This window comes from Bos taurus, chromosome 11 (genome assembly GCF_002263795.3).
Source record: "Bos taurus isolate L1 Dominette 01449 registration number 42190680 breed Hereford chromosome 11, ARS-UCD2.0, whole genome shotgun sequence".
NCBI lineage: Eukaryota > Metazoa > Chordata > Mammalia > Artiodactyla > Bovidae > Bos > Bos taurus.
The window spans coordinates 97,843,159-97,862,756 of NC_037338.1; the positions used below are offsets into that span (position 1 = coordinate 97,843,159).

Here is a 19,598-nt window from a genome sequence, read left to right on the forward strand (position 1 = left end):
TCCAGTATTCTGGCTTGGAAAAGTCCAAGAACTGTATAGTCCATGGGGTTGCAAAGAGTCAGACACGACTGAGTGACTTTCACATTCACATTCTTTCTGGGGAAGATTGAGGGCAGGAGGAGAAGGGGGTAGCAGAGGATGAAATGGTTGGATAGTATCACCAACTCAATGGACCAAACTCTGGGAGACGGTGAAGGACAGGGGAAGTCTGCCGTGCTGCAGTCCATGGGGTCACTAAGAGTCCGACACGACTCAGCGACTGAGCAACAACAAAAACATTTCTGTTTAGCTCTGTCAGTATATTCTAGAGCAAGCTCACCAAGGGCCAAGGTACTCAGAGCTCACGTTTCAAGGTCCTTGAGCTTTAAGGATGGTGTCCAGCCCATCCCAATACGTGGCTTTTCTGAAACTGAGACCAGAAGGGTTCTGTGACCTGTGACTTCCCTGAGCTTGGGCAGCCGGGTCAGAGTAGGTGGGGTCACTGTGAGAGGTCTTTCACCCCTCCCCGACCCCCGGCCGTGGTTTCCCATGCTTGAACGTTAGTCCTGTCCGCAAGAGGGCACAAACCCGAGTCACTAGGAGCCAAGTAAACTGGATGCATCCTAACTGATCTGAGGAAACTTCAGATATTTTTCAGGACCTAGCCACTGAGCTGTGTAGTTTTAAATAATATCACCACACACAGCTTCAACTTGTCTTCAAAGCAGTCCTAAACTGAAAGTGGTCCAGACCAAAAGTCCTAAGGAAACGCCGTCTCGTTCCATTTGTGCGTTTGTTTGTTCAGCAACTGTTAATGTTGAGTCCTGGGCCCAGCAGGTCCTGTGCTGGGCGGTGGAAGCCTTCTCTCGACCTGCGTTCCCGTGGATCCAGTCCTTTCTGCGCGTGGGGGAGGGGGGTGGACAGGCACAGGCAGCAGGTGTAAGTAGCTTTTCCTCCTGGCAGTGATGGGGCTGGATTAGTCCTCTGTGATGGTTAAGCAGGGTGAGGTTGGGGGTGGTCTCTGTCGGACCCCTCAGGTGGGCCTTTCCTGCGTGAGCATCCCCACCTGGAACCTGATGGCAGGGCATGGGCTGCCTTTTTCACTCTCTGTGCTGAGAAGCAGCACCAAGAAGAAAGGTGGGCACTCACCACTGACTGCTGACCCCCTCCCTGCATCCTCCAGGGAGCGGCTGCTCACCCATTTACCCGCCGGCCAGCCCTCTTGGTTCCAAGCACCCGCCCTGTAGCAGATACAACACAAACAGCTACCTCCTTCTTTGCCTGTGCCTCTTCCATCCCGAGAAGGGGAGCCCACACCTCCAGAAAGAACATTCATGACGGAGAAAAAGAAAAAATGGGTTGTGTTCGGCCCCCAGCCCCAGGGACCCAGGCAGAGAATGGGAGTCTGTCCCCGGCAGCTGGAGCGGAGCGCGGAGCAGGGGTGGGAGGCCTCCCAGCTCAACACCGAGTCAGACGCGCAAGAGAGCCTGCTGGACGCGAAAGCAGGTGACAGAAGGTCCAGCAGCCTGCAGAACAGCACCCACGGAAGACGAGCAGCTGGGCCTCTTCCTCTCCCTGCAGAGCTGCAGCGGGTCCCATGGATCCTCAGGCTGAGAGGCCAGCTGGGAAGACGGGGGTGCCACGCGGGGAGAGTCTTTGAGGCCCAGGGGGTGGGGGCAGTCAGCCTCATGGCTCCCACCTGCGCTACCTGTCTGGGTTCCAGGAGCGGTTCCAGCTTTGCCTTTGACATTTCTCCAAAAGGCTGTTTTTTTTTTTAAGAAGCACATGTTTTTAAATGTTTTGGGGCCACCAGTCCTTTTAAACATTTGGAGGATTCTCCAGATCCTCTATCCAGAAAGACACACAATTCTGCTGATAATTAGAAGGTAAATGAACCTCCAAACCCCAGATTGTAAAACCTTAGAGCTAAGAGAGGCTTGACTGGAGTGAAAGTAATACTAAAATATTCCTACTAGCCACCACTGCTGGGTATTCACTGCGTGCCCCATCCATGCGTTCACACCTGAGATCTTCCTGACACACCTGCCAGGTGGGCTCCCCCTTCCACAGATGAAGACACTAGAGCATGGGACCTTGGGTGACACTCCCGAGGTCACGTGGCTGGTAGGGGGAAGGTGCGGTACCTGCACCCGGGTGGTATCCAGAGCCCACATCCGGAAGTCCTCTTCCTGCTCCTTGAGCAGATTGGAGTGCAGGGCAGGGGCCTGGCTGAGTTCTCTCTGTGTTCCTGCTGCTGGTGCTAAGTCGCTTCAGTCATGTCCTACACTTGTCTTAATCGTTGCCCCGCAGCCAGGCTAAGAAAATAAGAACTTACAGTTCTTCTTTGTCAAAGTGTTGTGCCTTTTAAAATCTTCCTTGATTTTTCTTCTGTGCTTACGTTTTGGTGTCCTTTGCCTGTTTTATTTTAACTGTTTCACTGTTTCTTATGACATACCAGCCTTCCTTTTCTTTTTTAAAATGTTTTTTGTTGATTTATTTTTACCATTAAATTTGTGTTTATTTATTTGTTTATGGCCACACTGGGCCTCCCTTGCTGTACTCGGGCTCTTCTCTGGTTGTGGCGAGCAGGTGCTGCTCTCTAGTTTCGGTGCTCCGGCTTCTCACTGAGGCGGCTTCTCTTGATTCGGAGCACAGGCTGTAGGGTGCGAGGGCTTAATGGTTGTGGTGCATGGGCTTAGTTGCTCCATGGCATGTGGAATCTTCCCGGACAAGGGATTGAACCTGTGTCCCCTGCATTGGCAGGTGGATTCTTAACCACTGGACCACCTCCTCTTCTTTAAAAAAAGGCAAACCTAGCCATTCTTTCCTTTAAGTCTTGTAGGTATGGCATGCTTTCTAAAGTCATGGGGTAACTGTGAAATAGTGTAGACATGTTTAGTATTTTCTGCTGTTACTAAAATAGATCTCCATGTGTCCCCTGCGTGCTGCACTTCACATGACCCTGAGGACCTCCCATCCTGAGTGTGGACCTCCCATTCCAAACAGTGATTCCTCAGACACCCCTGCAGAGCTCTAGAAGAGCTCCTGCATTCAAACACATTCCCTTTTCTTCTTAAAGGCGCCAGGGCAAGGGTCAGTAAATTAAATGCTGGACGAAAATTAGTCGGGAAAATACTTGGCATTAAAATGTTGGCAGCAATAAAATGATAAAGTAGCAGAAAACAGCAGCAGGGAGATTGTCAGGCAGCTGCATTAAAATGACAGAGTCAAGACACCCGCCTCTGATGAGAAACCTGTAACTGGTACGTGTGCGTGGTATCTGGAGGAAGACGTGGCTCCCACTCCAGTGTTCTTGCCGGGAGAACCCCAGGGACAGAGGAGCCTGGTGGGCTACAGTTCATGGGGTCGCAGAGTCGGACATGACTGAGCGACTGAGCACATGCGTGACATCGTGGTGAAGGACTCAGCGAGGTGTCGGACTTTGACTCAGAAATCTGTGTGCCTGCGGCGGGACCCCAAACTTGGAGTCAGGAGCCCTCGGCTCAAAGCTTGGTGGCCACATCTCCTCACTGTGTGACTTTAAGCAGGTCCTCACTGAGCCTCCGCCTCCTCTTCTATAATCAGAGAGAAAAGACCTTACTGTTCTGAGGGTCTCTGGAAGACAGTGCCCAGCACAAGGCCGACTAGGGCAGCTGCCAGAGACGGTTCGAGTTTCCTTTCCTTTGACAGTTGAAAGCTGGTAGTTTTAGAGCTGTCCACCACAAACAAGCAATTGGATTTGCTTTTTTGATTCCCAAGACTAAGCGTAAGCTTATTTACTGATAGACGTTTTCCATAAAGGCATATTGTAAAAGTCAGAATTTCAGTGGCAAGGGCCACAAAGAAGCATTGGGATGAAGAATGGAAACCTTTTTTTGTCAATGAAGCTGCATCTTTGGCGTGCGGCGGGCGGGGCTCTCCTTAGAGAGCGCAGAGTGCCCAGCGGTGTTTCACTTGGCACTCCTTCTGAAAGGGCAGCCCTGCCCGGAGTGCCAGGCCAACACTAACTCGGCGGCACCAAGGCTCTGAGTGCAGGGAGCACCCCAGCCTCCTCTCTATAAAGACCATATTTACACTCTCGGCGGAGCTGCGACCAGAACATTCCACGTGAAGAGAAGTGCCATGGCTGAGCAGAGTCTGCGTGGTTCCCTGGAGGAGCAGCACAGGGAGTGGAGGGCACACGGGCCCTGGAGTCAGGAGGGCCTCGGGGAGAAGGGATGTTGGCCATGGGAGCATAGAACATACAAGTCTCGGGCCCCCAAGTCCCAGGATCTGGCGAGCATTGGAGGTCTTCAGGTTTGGGGCCCTAAGTGCCTTCCCACTCCCTTCCTCCTTGTTGGGATTCCTCACCTCCCAGGAAGCCACCAGCCACATATCGCTGGCCCATCTGGGGCTCAGCACCCCCAACGGCGGGGCCTCTCTGTGAAGCTGGATTTTAGCCCGCAGTCAGCCGGGACCTCCAGGTGACTTTACTCCCAGTGTCCTCCCTGTTGGTCTGAGGCAGCCCAGCTTCAGCCCGACTCGCCCACCCAGACCCCAGTGGAGAAGTGGGCTCACCACCTGCATCAGTTTTCAACACAGTCACCCCTCCACTAGGGAAACAGGCCTGTGAAGATCTGACCAGCCGACCAGCTGAGGCCACAGTCACCCCTCCACCAGGGGAACACGGCCCGTGAAGATCTGAGCAGGCTGACTGGCCGAGGCCAGGAGCTGAGACGTGGGTGGACCTCAGACCTCTGTGGCTCTTCTCTGTGGTGCCCTGAGGCTTGGGGAGAGGGCAGAGCCCTTCCCGGCCGTGAGCTGGCCTAGACCACACTGCCGGCCCACAGCCTGCCAGGCGTCTTTACCCCATGTCTCCAGACTGGGCCACCTGAGCCCACACAGAGGAGCCCGTGGCCTGAGGGGAAAGTTCTGGGGTGTCTTAGTCCATACGTGGGCCCTGGGGAGGGGCTTCTGTGGCGTCGCCAGGAAGCACTGCTCTTACGTGAGAACCATGTGCCGGTCCCCGTTATCCTCACAGACGGTCTGCCTCCAAGTCTTTTGGCCACTCTCTGAAAACAGTTTTCTAACAGGAGAAATGACTAGTTGTTGAAATTGGATCTGGAATATTCCACTCAAATCAATCGTCTGAGCGCCGGGGCACGTGGACTGCTTAGGTGTGAGTCCGGTGCCCGCACAGTGTCAGGACCTGTCTGCGTCCCAGGTGAGGCCAGAGAGCTGACACCTGGATGTGGAGAGGGGGTGCTGCCCAAGTCTCACGCATGCAGACAGCTGGGGAGACCATACTTTGGTTGTGAACATCTATATTCTCCATCAGTCACCACTTTTGGTGATCCAGAGCACAAAACAATGACCTAACACAGAACAGCTGGTACATTCCCAAAGCCATCTTGGCCAGGCTCCTGCAGCACCCGCCCCAGAGGTGACCCTCTGAGGATCGTTTCTGGTTCTTTTAGGGAAAGAGTCCAGATGCTTGTGCCTGCTGTTCAGGCCCTTTAAGTCCTCGGACACACAGCCCACTGCTTAGGGCTGACATGCTTTTCAGGAGCTTATGAAAAGCGTTTTAGGCCTAAAAAAATGTGTTAACTCTAAAAAATGGGGAAAAAAAAGGGCTAAGTCCAAATTTATAAGCATATAATTAAATTTCTACAAAGTGTAACACTTGTCAAGTCCATTAAATTTAGTCTTCAAAAATGTTATTACTTTTGAAAACAATTTGTAGGTTAGCTTTTTCTCACTTCCCAAGAATTCCTCAACATGCCTGATGTTTGCCGAGAACTCAGAGCCAACTATAAATTAATTGTGCTGCTCTTGGCCAAATACTTTCAAATGCTAAATTATTAAAAAATTTCCTTTCAAAATTTTTACAGTAAAAGTTACACTGGATGTGCAAGGTGGGTATATTTCAGTGTACTTGGTACGTTCTGAGACCTCCCCTAACGAGAGCCCCTGGGGCCCAGGAAGAGCCTGAAGGGATTCCATTTCGCCTGTTTGACCTCAGGATAGACAGATAAGCAGCACTGCTTCCCAGAGAACACTTGGAAAAGCACAGCGTCCACTCCTGGGCGTCCACCAGTACCCTCGGGCAGGGGACAGATGGCGACTTCAAATCGATTCAAAAAGAAAAGAAGTCAGGTTAGGAGGGGCTGCGGGGGGTTCTCTGGGTTCAGAGCAGCTCCTTGAGGCTCCCCAGACTGGTGGGGTGAAGCTCTGGACCCTCTGGCTGCAGCGATGAGAGCCTTTTCAGGGCACCTTGTGGAGAAGCTCTGTAGACCCCTGCCTGTGACCCCGCAGGCCCTGGCTGGGCGCCCTGTTCCTATGGTTGGGCACCCTGCTGACCCTTCCCAAGAGAGGGAATCAGTTTACAGGCTTGTTCCTAGAGAACCTTGTTCGCTTTCATTGATCACCTTTCACTTTTCCCAATGCCATGCACCCTTCTTCATAAACTTTTCTGTGTGTAATTTCACTGGGGTTTGACCACAGGCACGCAATTCTAGTACTTCATCCTTTTTCCTCTTTCTGAGCACAGGACATCCGCTCAGCATCAAGCCTGATCTTCCTGGTTTCTTGACGATGGGGGCAGTGGTTCCGAGAGCTATCTGCCTGGTCCTCAGCCCTCCTCCAGGAAGCCTGCCCCCACCTCTGGAAGATCTACTCAGTCCTCGGGGTTCCCATAGAGCCTTAAATGTCTGTCTTTACTGGAATATAGTCAGAAGGATGACTGCCATGGATGTAGAGCCTTTCACTTGCTGGGTGCTTTACACACTCTTATTTTAGACTCACGAGGCCCGGTTTGGAGCAGTCCCACGACTGGGAAGTGGAGGATGTGGGGATTCCACATCTGCCTTCCATGCCCTGGTTCTTCCTACTGCCTTCTCAGGGCAGTGATCATGTGCTGACCCAGTTTAGCGCCTAGGTTCACCTCTCGCCTCCCTCACCTTTCCCTGCCTCCTGTCTTCTCACCACCGTGAGCTGTGTTCCCTTTGTCATCTTCATTCTGTTTTTTTTCCCAGCTTGAGAATCAGTAATAATAAATCCATCCAGTTACAGGGACCGCTCCACAGCAAAGGACAATTAGCATCCAGATCAAACCTTGAGAAATGAAACCTGTTTTCTGGGGAAGCCTAGACAGCCTAAAATAGGATGCCTGCACTTCATGCTCAGGATGGTGGTGGTATTCGGTTGCCAAGTCGTGTCTGACTCTTTGCGACTCCATGCACTGCAGCACACCAGGCTTCCCTATCCTTCACTATCTCCCAGAGTTTGCTCAGATTCACACCCATTGAATCAGTGATGCTATCTAACCATTTCCTTCTCTGTCCCCATCTTCTCCTTTTGCCTTCAATTTTTACCAGCATCAGGGTCTCATCTAGTGAGTGGGCTCTTGGCAGCAGGTGGCCAAAGCACTGGAGCTTCAGCTTCAGCATCAGTCCTTCCAATGAATATTCAGGGTTGATTTCCTTTAGGATGGACTGGTTCGATCTCCTTGCAGTCTAAGAGACTCTCAAGAGTTTTCTCCAGCACAATCCGAGATGCTCAGCTTTCTTTATGGCCCGTCTCTCACATATGAGAGTACATGACTAGGGCCAGGTGATTGGATTTTCTGTTCTTTTGGATGTTACTCTAGCGTGCCACCTAAGATTGCTTTATTTCAACATTTGGGAATTTTTTTTTAAAAAAAGCTATTTTATCTGTCACTTAAACTATAACTTTCCTAGCAAAATTTCTCTCTGTGTGTACAGTAATTTTAACAAATTATTAGAAAAATCTATTCTGGGAAAATCACTTATTCATTTGAAAAAATGACATAAAAGCATTCCAGGCCTTGCAGCTTATTGGCTCATCTTGTGATGAAAGACCAGGATCCAATGTGTTCTTCCTCCAGAGTCATCTCAGGGGCATCTGAAGTGCTGCAGGAGAGGTGGGATAGTAGTCTCGTTGTCCCTGGGGCAGTCTCAACATCTGCCTTCCTTCCTCGATGCTGACCAAGACCACTGGGACTTTTATAACAGTGCTCGACCCACTGCGTTCAACAAACCTAGCCAGCCTTGTCTTAGACACTGTAGTATGATGCTAACTTAATTCTGCCTCCTTTATCGTTTTTTTTCTGGGGGAGCATCCCAGGGTTACAATGTAGTCCACCGCATAAATCTACCACAGCAATGCTTTCCTGTGACTGGTGAGCTGGCCAGAGAGCTCTGAGCTCCAGGATTTTCTAGATTACATTCATTCTGCCAAGTGCCAAACTGTTGGGATTTCCAGGCCGAAGGATGCCAACTCACCACTTGTAACAATAACAAGTTGATGGTTTATCTCCCAGGGCTGTAAACCGCCTGAGGATTTAGCCGAATGTCCTCCCTGGAACATGCCTGAGTAACAGAGGAGAGCTTGCCATGGTGCTGTGCTCCAAGGTACCCCAGGAGGAGAGCACACATGCTCAATTGCTCAGTCGTGTCTGACTCTCTGTGACCCCGCGGACTGCAGTCCGCCAGGCTTATCTCTCCATGGGATTTCCCAGGCAAGAATACTGGAGCAGGTTGTCAGTCCCTTCGCCAAGTGATCTTCCCAACCCAGGGATTGAACCCACGTCTCCCGCATTGGCAAGCAGATTCTTTACCACTGAGCCACCTGGAAAACCCCAGGAGGAGAGCAGAGAAAGCAAAGCTGGGAGGAAGATGACCCCACTCGAACTCAAGTGGCATCTGTTTATGAAGAAGCTAGCAAAGAATGCTCTTTGAAATATCACTGGATGACGTCTTTACTAATAAATTTGGGAGTCTTATGTTGTTTAACAATAACATTCTAGAAACAAAACAGCACAGGCTCTGGAGGCGAGAGAGCCAAGTTGGGTTTTCCCGCAGCCTCTGTGCCTCTGAAGACCACGTGCCAGGCAGCCACACCCTCACCATCCTCACAGTGCCTCGCTCCAGCCCTCCACCAGGCCTCCGGCACATGTGGGACCAGCAGCCCTCACCGGAGAGACCATTGCTTGACCTCCAGAAGGAATGGAAGGCACGAGTGACCGATCTCGTTCTCTGTTTTAGACCACAACCAAACGTACACATTTCCTGCCTCGTAGGGGGAAATAAAATATAAAGGGAGGGGACTTGCCTGGCGGTTCAGTGGTTAAGAGTCCATGCCTCCAATGCAGGATGCCCAGGTTTGATCCCTGGTTGGGGAACAAAGATCCCACATGCTGCAGGGTGATGTTAAAATGGCCTTTCTCTCTGTGTCTCTCTCTTTGTCTCTCTCTCTTTATATATATAAGAAATCCATCTAGGAAAACAGTCTTGTTAGGGTTGTCTGTAGCTCCATGGCCGGGGAGTATCCATTGTGAGGGATGGGTGATTTCTATGTGTTCTCTGTGAAGCAGAGTGATTGCCACCTGTTGTGGCCCCAAGAACAAATCATACCTACTGAATTTTATATATTTAGGGTTAACATAGTTAAAGAAGTCAGGACTTCAGACTAGGCATTAAAATGCTGAGTAGAAGTAACCCCGGAAAACTGGCCCAGACTTGGTATTGACAGCTCCAGCTGGGTCCACTGATGGTGAGTCAAGTGCATTTCGTGTTTTCTGTGGGAGAACTCAGTTGTTTTAGAAACTCTGTAGTATGAGGCTGGCTTAGGTCTACTTCCTTTATCCTATATTCACAGTGATGATGTCTCTGTTATCAGAACCATGAGAGTTCTAATAACAGACCTCACAAATCTAGCTGATCTTTTACGGGGAGCTGTCTGGAACCCGGTACATGAAGTTGTGATGGAGCGTCAGGTCCCAGGCAGCTGGCACTGGAGGTCAAGTCAAGCATCTACAGAATGATGTTCACACCAGTTCCCCCCAGGCTTTCCATGGCAATTTCCAGTATCCCAGAGTCATTAAGACAGACTTGGGTCTGAACTTTGGTTGAGCCAAGGCTGTGTAGTCTTCCCTAAGTTGCTTAACCTCTCTGAACCTTAATATCCTGGAAGTTACAAGTCCTGGGACCAGCGTTGGCTCTGTCACCGACAGACTCCGGAACAAGCAGGCTATGCCAGGGGACCCGAGAAGCTCCTAACAAGCTCCAAAATTTTATGATTTTAAGGTTCTTTCTCTATCCACTGAGAAAACAAACCAAGCTGATTATGTTTTTCTCTGGAGAGAAAACAGCTGGAAATGCCTACTCCTTTTGACTTTTAAAGATGCATTTTAGACATGGCTTCCCTGTGGCAGCTGGAAGCCACACTCTCTTTTCTTCTCGGTACCTAGGATGGCGCTATGGCAGGAGGGCTGGCGTGTGTGTGGTGGTGCCCAGGCTGGGCTGAGGGGTCATGTCCCAGGCCTCGCAGGACCACCTTGAGAACAGGCCAGAGCCGAGGCTCCATGCTGTCCTTTCCTGGGACTTTTAGAGAGTGACCCCTGCAGCCTTCCTCCTCTTTAACAGATCTGACTGACATGCGTGCAGATCTGACTGGCGTGCAGATCTGACTGACGTGCATGCACAGGGCATGCAGGTGAGGAAGAGGTCAGGGACTCGTGAGTGTGAGGAAGAGTGGCGGGGAGGGAGAGGAGGGAGGGCGGCAGCCACCCCAGGACTCCGCTGGCAGAGGGCCATAGGACTCCCCCCGCCCCCCGCCCACCACCGGGGGAAAGGGCCACAGGCAGGGCCACTTGGCCCAGGTCTCGTCACAAACGTCACTCTCATGGAAATGCCCTTAGGTCTGGCCAGACAGAGACAAGACAAAACCCAAGTAAGGCGCCAGGGAAGCCAGGAGCTTGCCTGGGCCTCATCACTCAGGCTCCCAGCGGCCTGGGTCTGGCCTGGGGCCAGCCTGTTACTGTCTGGCCGGGAACAAGCTGGTTAGTGCAGCGTCAGATAAGTGGCCACGGCAGCCTCAGCCCCCTAGAGAGGGGCGTGCTGCGGACGGAGCGACTGGGACAACGAGAAGAGGCGGTGGCTCGGAGACTGTGGAATGAGAGATTTAGAAGCTGCCAGGGCGCGAGTGCCGAAGTGCTTAATTGCAGAGGTGTCTGTGGCTGTGTGATGTCCGTGGGCCTAAGGAACTGTCAGGCCAGAGCAAAGAGGGAAGTTTCCTCTACACCAGACCCTGCTCCAAGCTCTCAGCACGGGCGGCTCAGAGCTCTCTGCCGATTGGCTGGAGAGACCTTCTGCCTTTTCCTCCTGCCCGGTCCAACACCAGGAAAGGAGAGGGCCTGCAGCCTCTGCCCTCCCCTTTCAGCTTCCGCAGCCAGGTGTTTAGTCTGGGGAGGATGGGGGATGTGCCTCATGTGGAAAGCTCAGTGGTCAGATGAGTCACGAGAAAGCAGTCACCAACAATCAGTACCAACGTTTGGGAGAGCTTTGCTTTAAAAAAAAAAAAAGTTAACTATAGTGCATTCCGATGATCTCCATGATAAAATCACTGCTGTTCCCTCCATGCTGATGGGCTTCCTTCAGTGGGAGGAAAAGGGGTTGGTCACACCCAGGAGCCTTGGAATGCACACAGTCTGGACTGAATCACGCATGTGAAGAAGCAGTGGAGCTGGGCCACTTGAGGGGCCTAGGATAGGGCCAGGCCCTTGGGTCTTTGCACGGACTTATCTCCACAGGGGACCCACTTGTAACTCAGTTGCCCAACTCCTGAGTCCACTTGGTAAACGCTTACAGATCCTTCAGGAGGCAACACCGCCATCCCCAGCTCTGTCCAACTTGTCCCTTCTACTCCACGCAGACTCAGTCATGCCCCACTGTAGACCTAGTGCTGTAGGCCCTCATCCGCCCCTCTGTGGTCACCCAGCACCCCGTAGGGCTACCATGGTGACTGCACAGTCCATGGTTTTCACTGCATTCCTGATTTCAGGTACTCTGCTATGTTGGTCCCAGAAGTTCTCACAACATTCTGGAAATGTTGGCTTTGCAGGTGCTCCCTCTCAGCGAAATCCCTTGTAAGATCTGAGGTGCTGATCTTGGAGTTGAGAACTGGTAGGCAGCAGACGTGAGGTCGCGAAGAGTTGGACACGACTGAGTGACTAAGCACAGCACACAGCACAGATGGGTTCCAGTGCATTCATGAATCTGCCACCTCCCTCCAGACTAAATTCCTGAAGGTTAGGACTGTCATTTTCACACAGTCCAGCACTGTGACTGGCAAAGAGGAGGGACTCAGCTGTTGTTGGCTGCCCCTACACGATATATATCATATGCCTGATTGCATTGAGTTTCCACAGCAACCCTGTGATGTTATGACTCTTGTCCCCATTTTACAGAGGAGAAAAATAAGGCTCAGCGGAGTTAAGTAACTTTCTCAAGAGCAAACAGTTAGCAAAAGGTAGACCCTGGATGCAGAGTTAGGTCTTTGTTCCTCCACTGTGTATCTGCCAGCTTAGTTCAAGCTCAGAAATGTCTTGGGATGGTTGAGTCAGAAACCAGAGATGCTTAAGCTAGAGGAGGTCTATTGCATAAACATTGAGGTCAGCTTGCCTCATGTCAGAATTACAGTGTTCAGCTGAGCCTTCATGTGGTGCCCATGGGTGTGTTTTACCCTCTGCGTGTTCTATCAGGTGTATTAGCGTACTCTGCCCTCTCTGGTGGAACTTCCTGGTGGCTCAGTGGTAAAGGATTTGCCTGCAATGTGGGAGATGTGGGTTCAATCCCTGGGTCGGGAAGATCCCCTGGAAAAGGAAATGGCAACCCACTCCAGTATTCTTGCCTGGGAAATCCCATGGGCAGAGGAGCCTGGCAGGCTGCAATCTGTGGGGTCACAGGAAAGTCGGACTTAGCAACTGAACAACAACAAACAATAAATGAACCAGTCATCAGCTGTAGAATGCAGAGCTAAATATAGACTGTCTTTTATTAATAAATTTCAATATCCTGTTTCAAGATAAAGAGACCAAGATCAGAGGAAACTCATAGTTGCCATGTAATGAAACTTACCATGGGCCCAGAACTCTGCTAACCACGTTTTGCAGTATTTCATTTAATCCTCAGGTAGGCACTATTTAAACCCATCGCCAATTAACAGATGGGGAAACTGAGGCTCTGGGGGGCAAAGTGACTTGCCTAATGTCCCAGAGCTGATCAGTGGTAAAACCAAAATTTGAACTCAGGTCAGTCTGCTCCAGAACACAAGTCCTCAACCTGCACACCCAGTAGAGGGCTTTGCTGTGAGTAAGATGCCTTGCTCCTACATCTCCCCGACACCGACTCCACCTCCCTGGGCCTGCAGACAATGCCGCCCTTGTCTTTCGCGTGGGCCACCCTCCTGCACTCAGGTTCTGTCCCTCTCTGGAATTAGCAAGAAGCTGCTCTTCCCAGTACTGGTGGTTATTTTCAGAAGTGTGAAATAAGTGTAAAACAGGATATTTTCAGTAAAAATATCTCCCTGCTTATATAACGAAGTGGTACAAATGTCACTGACTGAAGCAGATACGTGGTTACTTTCTGCAAAGATGGATGTAGTCCTCACCTGCCAGCCCATTTGGAAGACTCACAGGTCTTGGATGAGTAACCCCAGGGGCTGGACTCGTGGTCCCCCCGCCCAGGGTGCAGATGCCCAGGGTCCTAGTGCACAAGAGGGGTCAGCCCCAGCTTTAAAGTGAAAAGCCTGAATTCAGACCCAGCGTGAGCAAGTCACCCATCCTCTCAGTTAACCTTCCATAAGGAGCCGCAGGGGTTAAAGAGGTAACATACACCGGAAGTGCCCAGCGTCAGTGTCTGGGTCAAGCTTCAGAACCTACCAACAGCCCCATTCCTCCCCCATCACGATATTCTGAGAATTACCATATTTTAAGATGAAACACGTATTTAAGAGTATGTGGAATCATCACTGAAAATTCTAGACTGCAGCAGACTCTAGGAAATGTGTGGGCTTTAGAAAGTGCTTCTTCCTAGGGAGGGGAGTAGGCCTCTCCCTACCACGTGTTCATCCTACTTCTGCTGTGATAACACTTTCTCTTCCTCTGGTCTGTTGTTTCTTCCATCAACATTCACTGAATGCCAGTTCTGTGCCAGGCACATTACGAACACTCATAGGAGCACTCATCCTATCTAGTAGCACAGAGCACCTCACGCACAGCCCAGAGAACTCAGGCCTGGGGTTTTTCCTAGCAGAAGCCAGAAAGTATCTGCTGTCTTCCGACACTTCCGTTTCCTGGTTCTACCTTGGGGCTTCCATCTGAGGACTGCAGCCACCCTCTCACCCTGCCGGCTCCAGCGGCTTGGCCCCAGGGACCGCTGGGGGATTACACAGCCTTTGGCCCGGCTTCAGCTTACCGCTATTCCTCCCCCGCTTGCGGTCACAGCCAAGTGAGGCCTGGTGCCCAGCTCCGAGGCCCAGATGTTGCGGGTCTCCGCAACGTCGGGAAGGACTTACCCGACGGCTTGTCTGTGGAGGACGGGAGGCTGGTGAGGGTGGGCATGGTGGGCAGAGGGGGCGGCAGCACTTTCAGGTTCTGGTCACTCTGGATCTCGTTGGTGGAGATCTGGTTGATGATGCGGTTGTAGGGGGGTGGCTGGTAGACGCGGGGTGGGGTGGCGGGGGGCGGCTGGGGCACAGGCCGGGCGGCGGGCACCCGCTGGCAGTGCTCCTCCAGCTGGGCAATGATCTCAGACTGGTTGTGGGCCAGCGTGGCCAGATGCTGGTACTTGTGCTCCAGGTCCTTGTACTTGCTGGCCAGCTGCAGCATGTCAGCCGTCTGGTTGAGGATGCGGTTCTCCAGCTGCGAGAGCTCGAGCGCGTTGTCCCGCTTGCGGATGATCTCGTGCAGGAGCTGCATGTAGAGCTGGGTGACCCGTGAGTTCATGTTGCGGCTCTCCTTGCGTAGCAGCTTCACCTCGCTCACGATGCCGCCGTCCACCTCCACCAGCTGCTGCAGCGTCTCAATCTGCCGCTTCTGCTTGAGCAGCTCGTTGTTGAGCAGCTCCAGCTCCTGCTTGTGCACCCTGTTCTCCAGGAGCACCTCGGGCTCCTTGGAGTTGACGCAGATGGCGCCTGTGACCCGCTGCTGGGGCACGATGAAGGTGTAGGTACACTTGTCTGGGGACTCGCCGGCTCGCTTGTACCTGTTCAGGTAGACGAACTCGCCAGGTGAACCCTCCTCGGTGCCCTCCAAGCCATCCTTCTGGCTCGCCACTGCTCCCAGGGCAGCCAGCAGTCCCAGCCACCAGCACGTCACACACAGCGGCCTCATGGTCCTTGCACACCAGGGGTTCGTCTTTGCGAGCAGAGCCTACGAAACGCTGAAAGTAAACAGAAGAGCAGACTCAGTAATGGTTACGTCACGGCCAGCGGCCAGTGCCATAAATGAGCTCAGCCTTCTCGTTGGGCAGCTGTTTCCAAAAACGCTGCTTCAGGAGGCAGCCCTTCTGGGAGCCGCAGGAGGGGACAGGAGGCCTGGCAGAGGCGGAAAAGATTCGGGAGGGGACCGGGGCATGTGCAAGGCAGCAGGCCGAGGCCCCACCACTCCTGGGGCTAGCCAGTGCCCACGGCCCTCTTGTCGAGCACCTGGCCTGGAGCCCAAGAACCATAGGAGGCAACTTGAAGCTGGGAGGGGAGGCATAGGAAGCTTGGCCTGTCTCTCTCCTCCTCTGCCTCAGACTGTTAAGTCTCCCCCTGGACGTGCCCTTTGTAACACCCATCACGCATGAGATGAATCTGAACTTTGTGTGATCTCTTCATGGATCCATGCTCCCTGATGGCCAGCACTATGTCTGTTTCCATCCTGTATCCTCAGGATGCTGCACTCAGGAAGCTGTCTGCAAATGTTTGTTAAGTGAATGATTCGCTAGATGTGGTATGCGACGTGTTCGGTTTATAGTGGACAACGTCAGTGGAAAGATGTGTCCAGTCATGTGGCTTCAGTCTCTGTGTTAGCCAAGCTGCAGAGCAGACAACTGAGCTCTGCTAAATGCACCTATTTTCAACAGGCAGTACCCACACTGTCTCCATCATCGCAACATGATTTAGCCAGGTGGGAGCAGGAAAGAGACACGTGTCACCAGATTGGTTTCAATTCTGTTCTTAGACCACTTGTTCCTTCCCCAGATATCCATGGAACACCTGGGGTATGCCAGGGAGTGTGCTGGCTACTGGAGATGCAGCTGCAAACAGGACAGAGCCAGCCCTGCCCTCAGCAGGCTTACCCATCATCTCAGAGCCCCTGAGTGCCAGGAGGCAGACGTGGTGAATGTGATGGGAGGGTAGAACGGAGAACTGACCTAGCCAGAGGGGTCAGGAAAGCTTCCCTGAGAAAGTGACCTTTGTGCTGACCCCAGAGGGATGAGGAGGAGCAAGCCAGGCCAAGAGGGAGGGGACGGACGGACGCAGCTCACTCCTCTGCCCACTCAAGGATGTGGCTCCGTCTACTCTTCCCCAGCTCCCTGGCGTGATCACTTTTTCCCTAGATCATGATTTCTTTCAGCTTAAAGAAAATCCTCTCTTGACCTCATGTCCCTTCTCCAGCTACTGTTCCATTTCTCTGCTCCCCTTTTTAGCAAAACCCTCTGAAGAGTTACCCACACCCTCCCTCACCATTTCCAGAAAGTTCTCTCTTGAGTTCATTCCCGTCAGGCCTGCCCCCTCCCCTCGGTTCCGAGTGTCCTGAACAGGATCACCAGGGGCCTCTCTTCCCAGACCAAAGGCTCAGTTCTTGGTCCACGTGGATGTTTCACCTCTCAGCACTGCTGGACATGGCAAATCACTCCCTCCTGGGACTTCCTTCCCCAAACACCACCCTTTCCTCTCATCTCATTGGCTACTCCTCAGTCTCCTTTGCTGGTTCACCCACCCCCCCACCCCCTGTCCAGTCCTATCCTGGGTGGGGAGGGGGTGGCAGGGCTCAGTCCTCAGACATCTTCAGTGATCATCTTCGGTGATCATCTTCAGTGATCTCATTGTCTAGTCTGAGGACTTCCCCCTGCCCCTCTGAATCCAGACTCATATGTCTAACTGCCTCTTTGACATATGGGCATCTCAGCCATAACTTATCCGGAAATGAATTCCTGGGGTTCCCCAAGTCTCCATCCCAACCTATTCATCCCAGTTTTTCCCAGGTTAGCAAATGGCGACTCTGTTCTTCTGATTGCTCAGCCAACAAACTTGAAGTCGTCCTTGACTCCTTTCTTCCCATCATACCCCACATCTAAGTCACCACCAGATTATCACAGCAATATCCTGGGACTATTCTCAGGATCCTACAGCTTCTCCCTGCCTCCCCTGGTACAGCCCACCTTCACCTCTCGCCTGGACCAGACTGGTCTCACTGCTCCTGTCCTTGTCTTTACAGGCTGTCCTCAACCCGGCAGCCAGAGTGAGCCTTTTAAAAAAGTCAAATCAGGTCAGTCTGCTGCTCAAAGTGCTCTGGTGGCTCCTCGTCTTGGAGAAGCAGCTAACAGGTCTCTAAGGCCCCCAGCTCTGGCCCTGTTTCCTCCCTGATCTCATCTCCAACTCCTCTCATCCTCACTCACATGCTCCAGCCACGCTGGCCTCCTGGGTGTTCTTCAGGCTCGCTGATGGCGAGGGCCCTTTGCACTTGCTCCAGTCCAGAACACTCAGCCGCTTCCTTGATGGCGGCTCCCTCACTGCTCTCAGGTCTTTGCTGAAATAATCACCTTCCCAGTGAAACTTTCCCGGCTTACTTAAAATTGTGACCTCGCCACTTTCTCCCTGCAGAGTCCATGTCACCATCAGACATGTGGTGCCTGTCTACCCATGCCTGTGAATGAAAGCTCTCTGAGGGCAGGGGGCTTGTCTGTTTTCATCACTCCTCCCCCACCCCCCGCCCCCACAGCGCCCAACACAGGGAATATTTGTATGCTGAATGATAAGCCACATCCACCAACAGTCGCCACGCAGTGGGGAGTGCTAGGAAGAGGGGCACACAGGGCCAGAGGAGCCCAGGGCAAGTGACTGCCTGAGGGTGCGGGGACATGCACAGGAGACCGTGACTCACATTTACTACCACCGTCCCTAACATCCACTTCCTGAATGCCTGTCGTGTACCTCACCCTGCACTCAACGTTTTGCAAGGGTTTTCTGCTTCGTTGAATTCTCACAATGTCTATTTGGTAGATACCATTGTTATTTCCATTTTACAGATGAGGAAACCGAGACTCTGTGAGGCTAAGTGACTTGTTTAACCTCACACAGCTGGAAGGTAGCAGAACCAGGACTCAGCCCCAGCCTTATGTACTCAAACCTTCAAGTCTTAATGACTACGTAGAAATTTTCTTAATCTGGTTTCTAATAGTAAAGTCACGACTTTCTGATTTCACGATAGTTTACACTAAAATAACCACAACCCAGAACCGGAAGGTTTTGTCTTCCCCAGACCCCTTTGGGGGCTTCTCTGGTGGGCAGCCTGGACAGCGGGAGGTTGCAAAACAGATCCTGTACTCCCCAGGGCCACAATGAGCTGTTTTCCACTTGACTGAGAAAGCCCCAGCTTGGTTCCGAAGGCCAGTCCAGGCCTTTTGGGCCAGGCGGAGAAAGGTGTTTGAAGCCTCTGGTTTGGGTTGGGCTGTGGGGTTAGGGCTGCAGTGACGTTGGTGGAAACCGGGCTGAGTTTGTGAGTGTTTGCCTAGTTTCCAAGCTCTTTAGCTGCTCCTGTGCCTGGGCCACACCCGACCCACAACAATGGGGAGGAGCCGCCCTCCCAGCCTGGGCGGCTCACCTGCCTCTCTCTGCTCTGTGATGCTGACTGCGGATGCCAGCGAGGGCTCCCCTTGGCCAAGAAACTGCCATGGTCCCAGGAGACAACTTGGCTCCAGGCCTCGAGACCTGGCGGGGTAGCAGTGTTTACCGTTGAGTTCTGTCCCCTCCCAAGTGTGGGCTCACACGGCTTCCCTGGGCAAAGCTCTGTGCCCTTGGACTTAAGATCCTGAAAGCAGAGCCTCTTCTATGAGATGGGGTGATCCAACCCCTCTCCCACACTTGGTGAGGGCCACGGAAGTGCTTCCGAAACTAGAGGTGAAGATGTCATGATAGCCGTATGAGAGCTCCAGCTGACCGAACGACAGTGTGTGTCTGCCAGCACACACTCATGGGCTGTGTGTCCAGCACGTGCACCATCTCCTTGGATCCTACCATTCCCCCACCCACCGCCCAGGAGATCCCACGACCAGCTGTCTCATTTCACAGAGGAGGGCCTTGTTCTATGTAGCAGAGCTGGGCCTGCCCAGGAGGTCTGTCTGGCCTCACCTCCCAGCCCAGTGGTTAGACTGGTCCTGGTTGTCACGGTGTCCGTAGCCTCTCACATGGCGCTGGGCGCAGAGCGAGGAGGCTCCAGATGAGCAGACGCAGTCAGAGACTGCAGTCTTTAAAGAGCATTTCTTGCAGTTGTTCAATTAAAAAGAGAACCAAACTTGATGGTTAACACTCGTTCAGTTTTTAGGTTCACAAGGCCCCTCGCGTAACATATTATCTCATGGAATCACCACGACATTTGGAGCTGGTTAGTAATATTCTGCCCATTTTGAGGGTGAGGAAACTGAAGCCCAAGGGGGTGTCAGGTAGCTTGCTCCCTGTTGCATTGCTGCTGGTGGGAACAGTCATGAAGCTGCACAATTTGGGGTCTTACTGTCACATTTCCATGAGGCGTGGGCTTGGCAGGAGTGACGCGGAGCCAGTCGGGTTAGAAG

The 19,598-nt window shown here is 52.4% G+C and overlaps 2 protein-coding genes across 16 annotated transcripts in view; one reads left to right on the plus strand and one right to left on the minus strand.

Moving 5' to 3' along the window:
- RALGPS1 (Ral GEF with PH domain and SH3 binding motif 1) overlaps window positions 1-19,598 on the plus strand; it is a 302,633-nt gene that overhangs the window by 166,913 nt on the left and 116,122 nt on the right. The window lies entirely within an intron of this gene.
- Window positions 1-19,598, minus strand: part of ANGPTL2 (angiopoietin like 2) — a 35,965-nt gene that overhangs the window by 7,473 nt on the left and 8,894 nt on the right. The window contains exon 2 of one of the 2 annotated variants that reach the window (XM_005213249.4): window positions 14,335-15,200. In XM_005213249.4, coding sequence (XP_005213306.1) covers window positions 14,335-15,151 — 817 coding nt within the window. In that variant the 5' untranslated portion in view covers window positions 15,152-15,200. Of the gene's footprint in view, window positions 1-14,334; window positions 15,201-19,598 lie in introns of those variants that run through there. The other variant, NM_001109814.1, reaches the window with a different exon arrangement.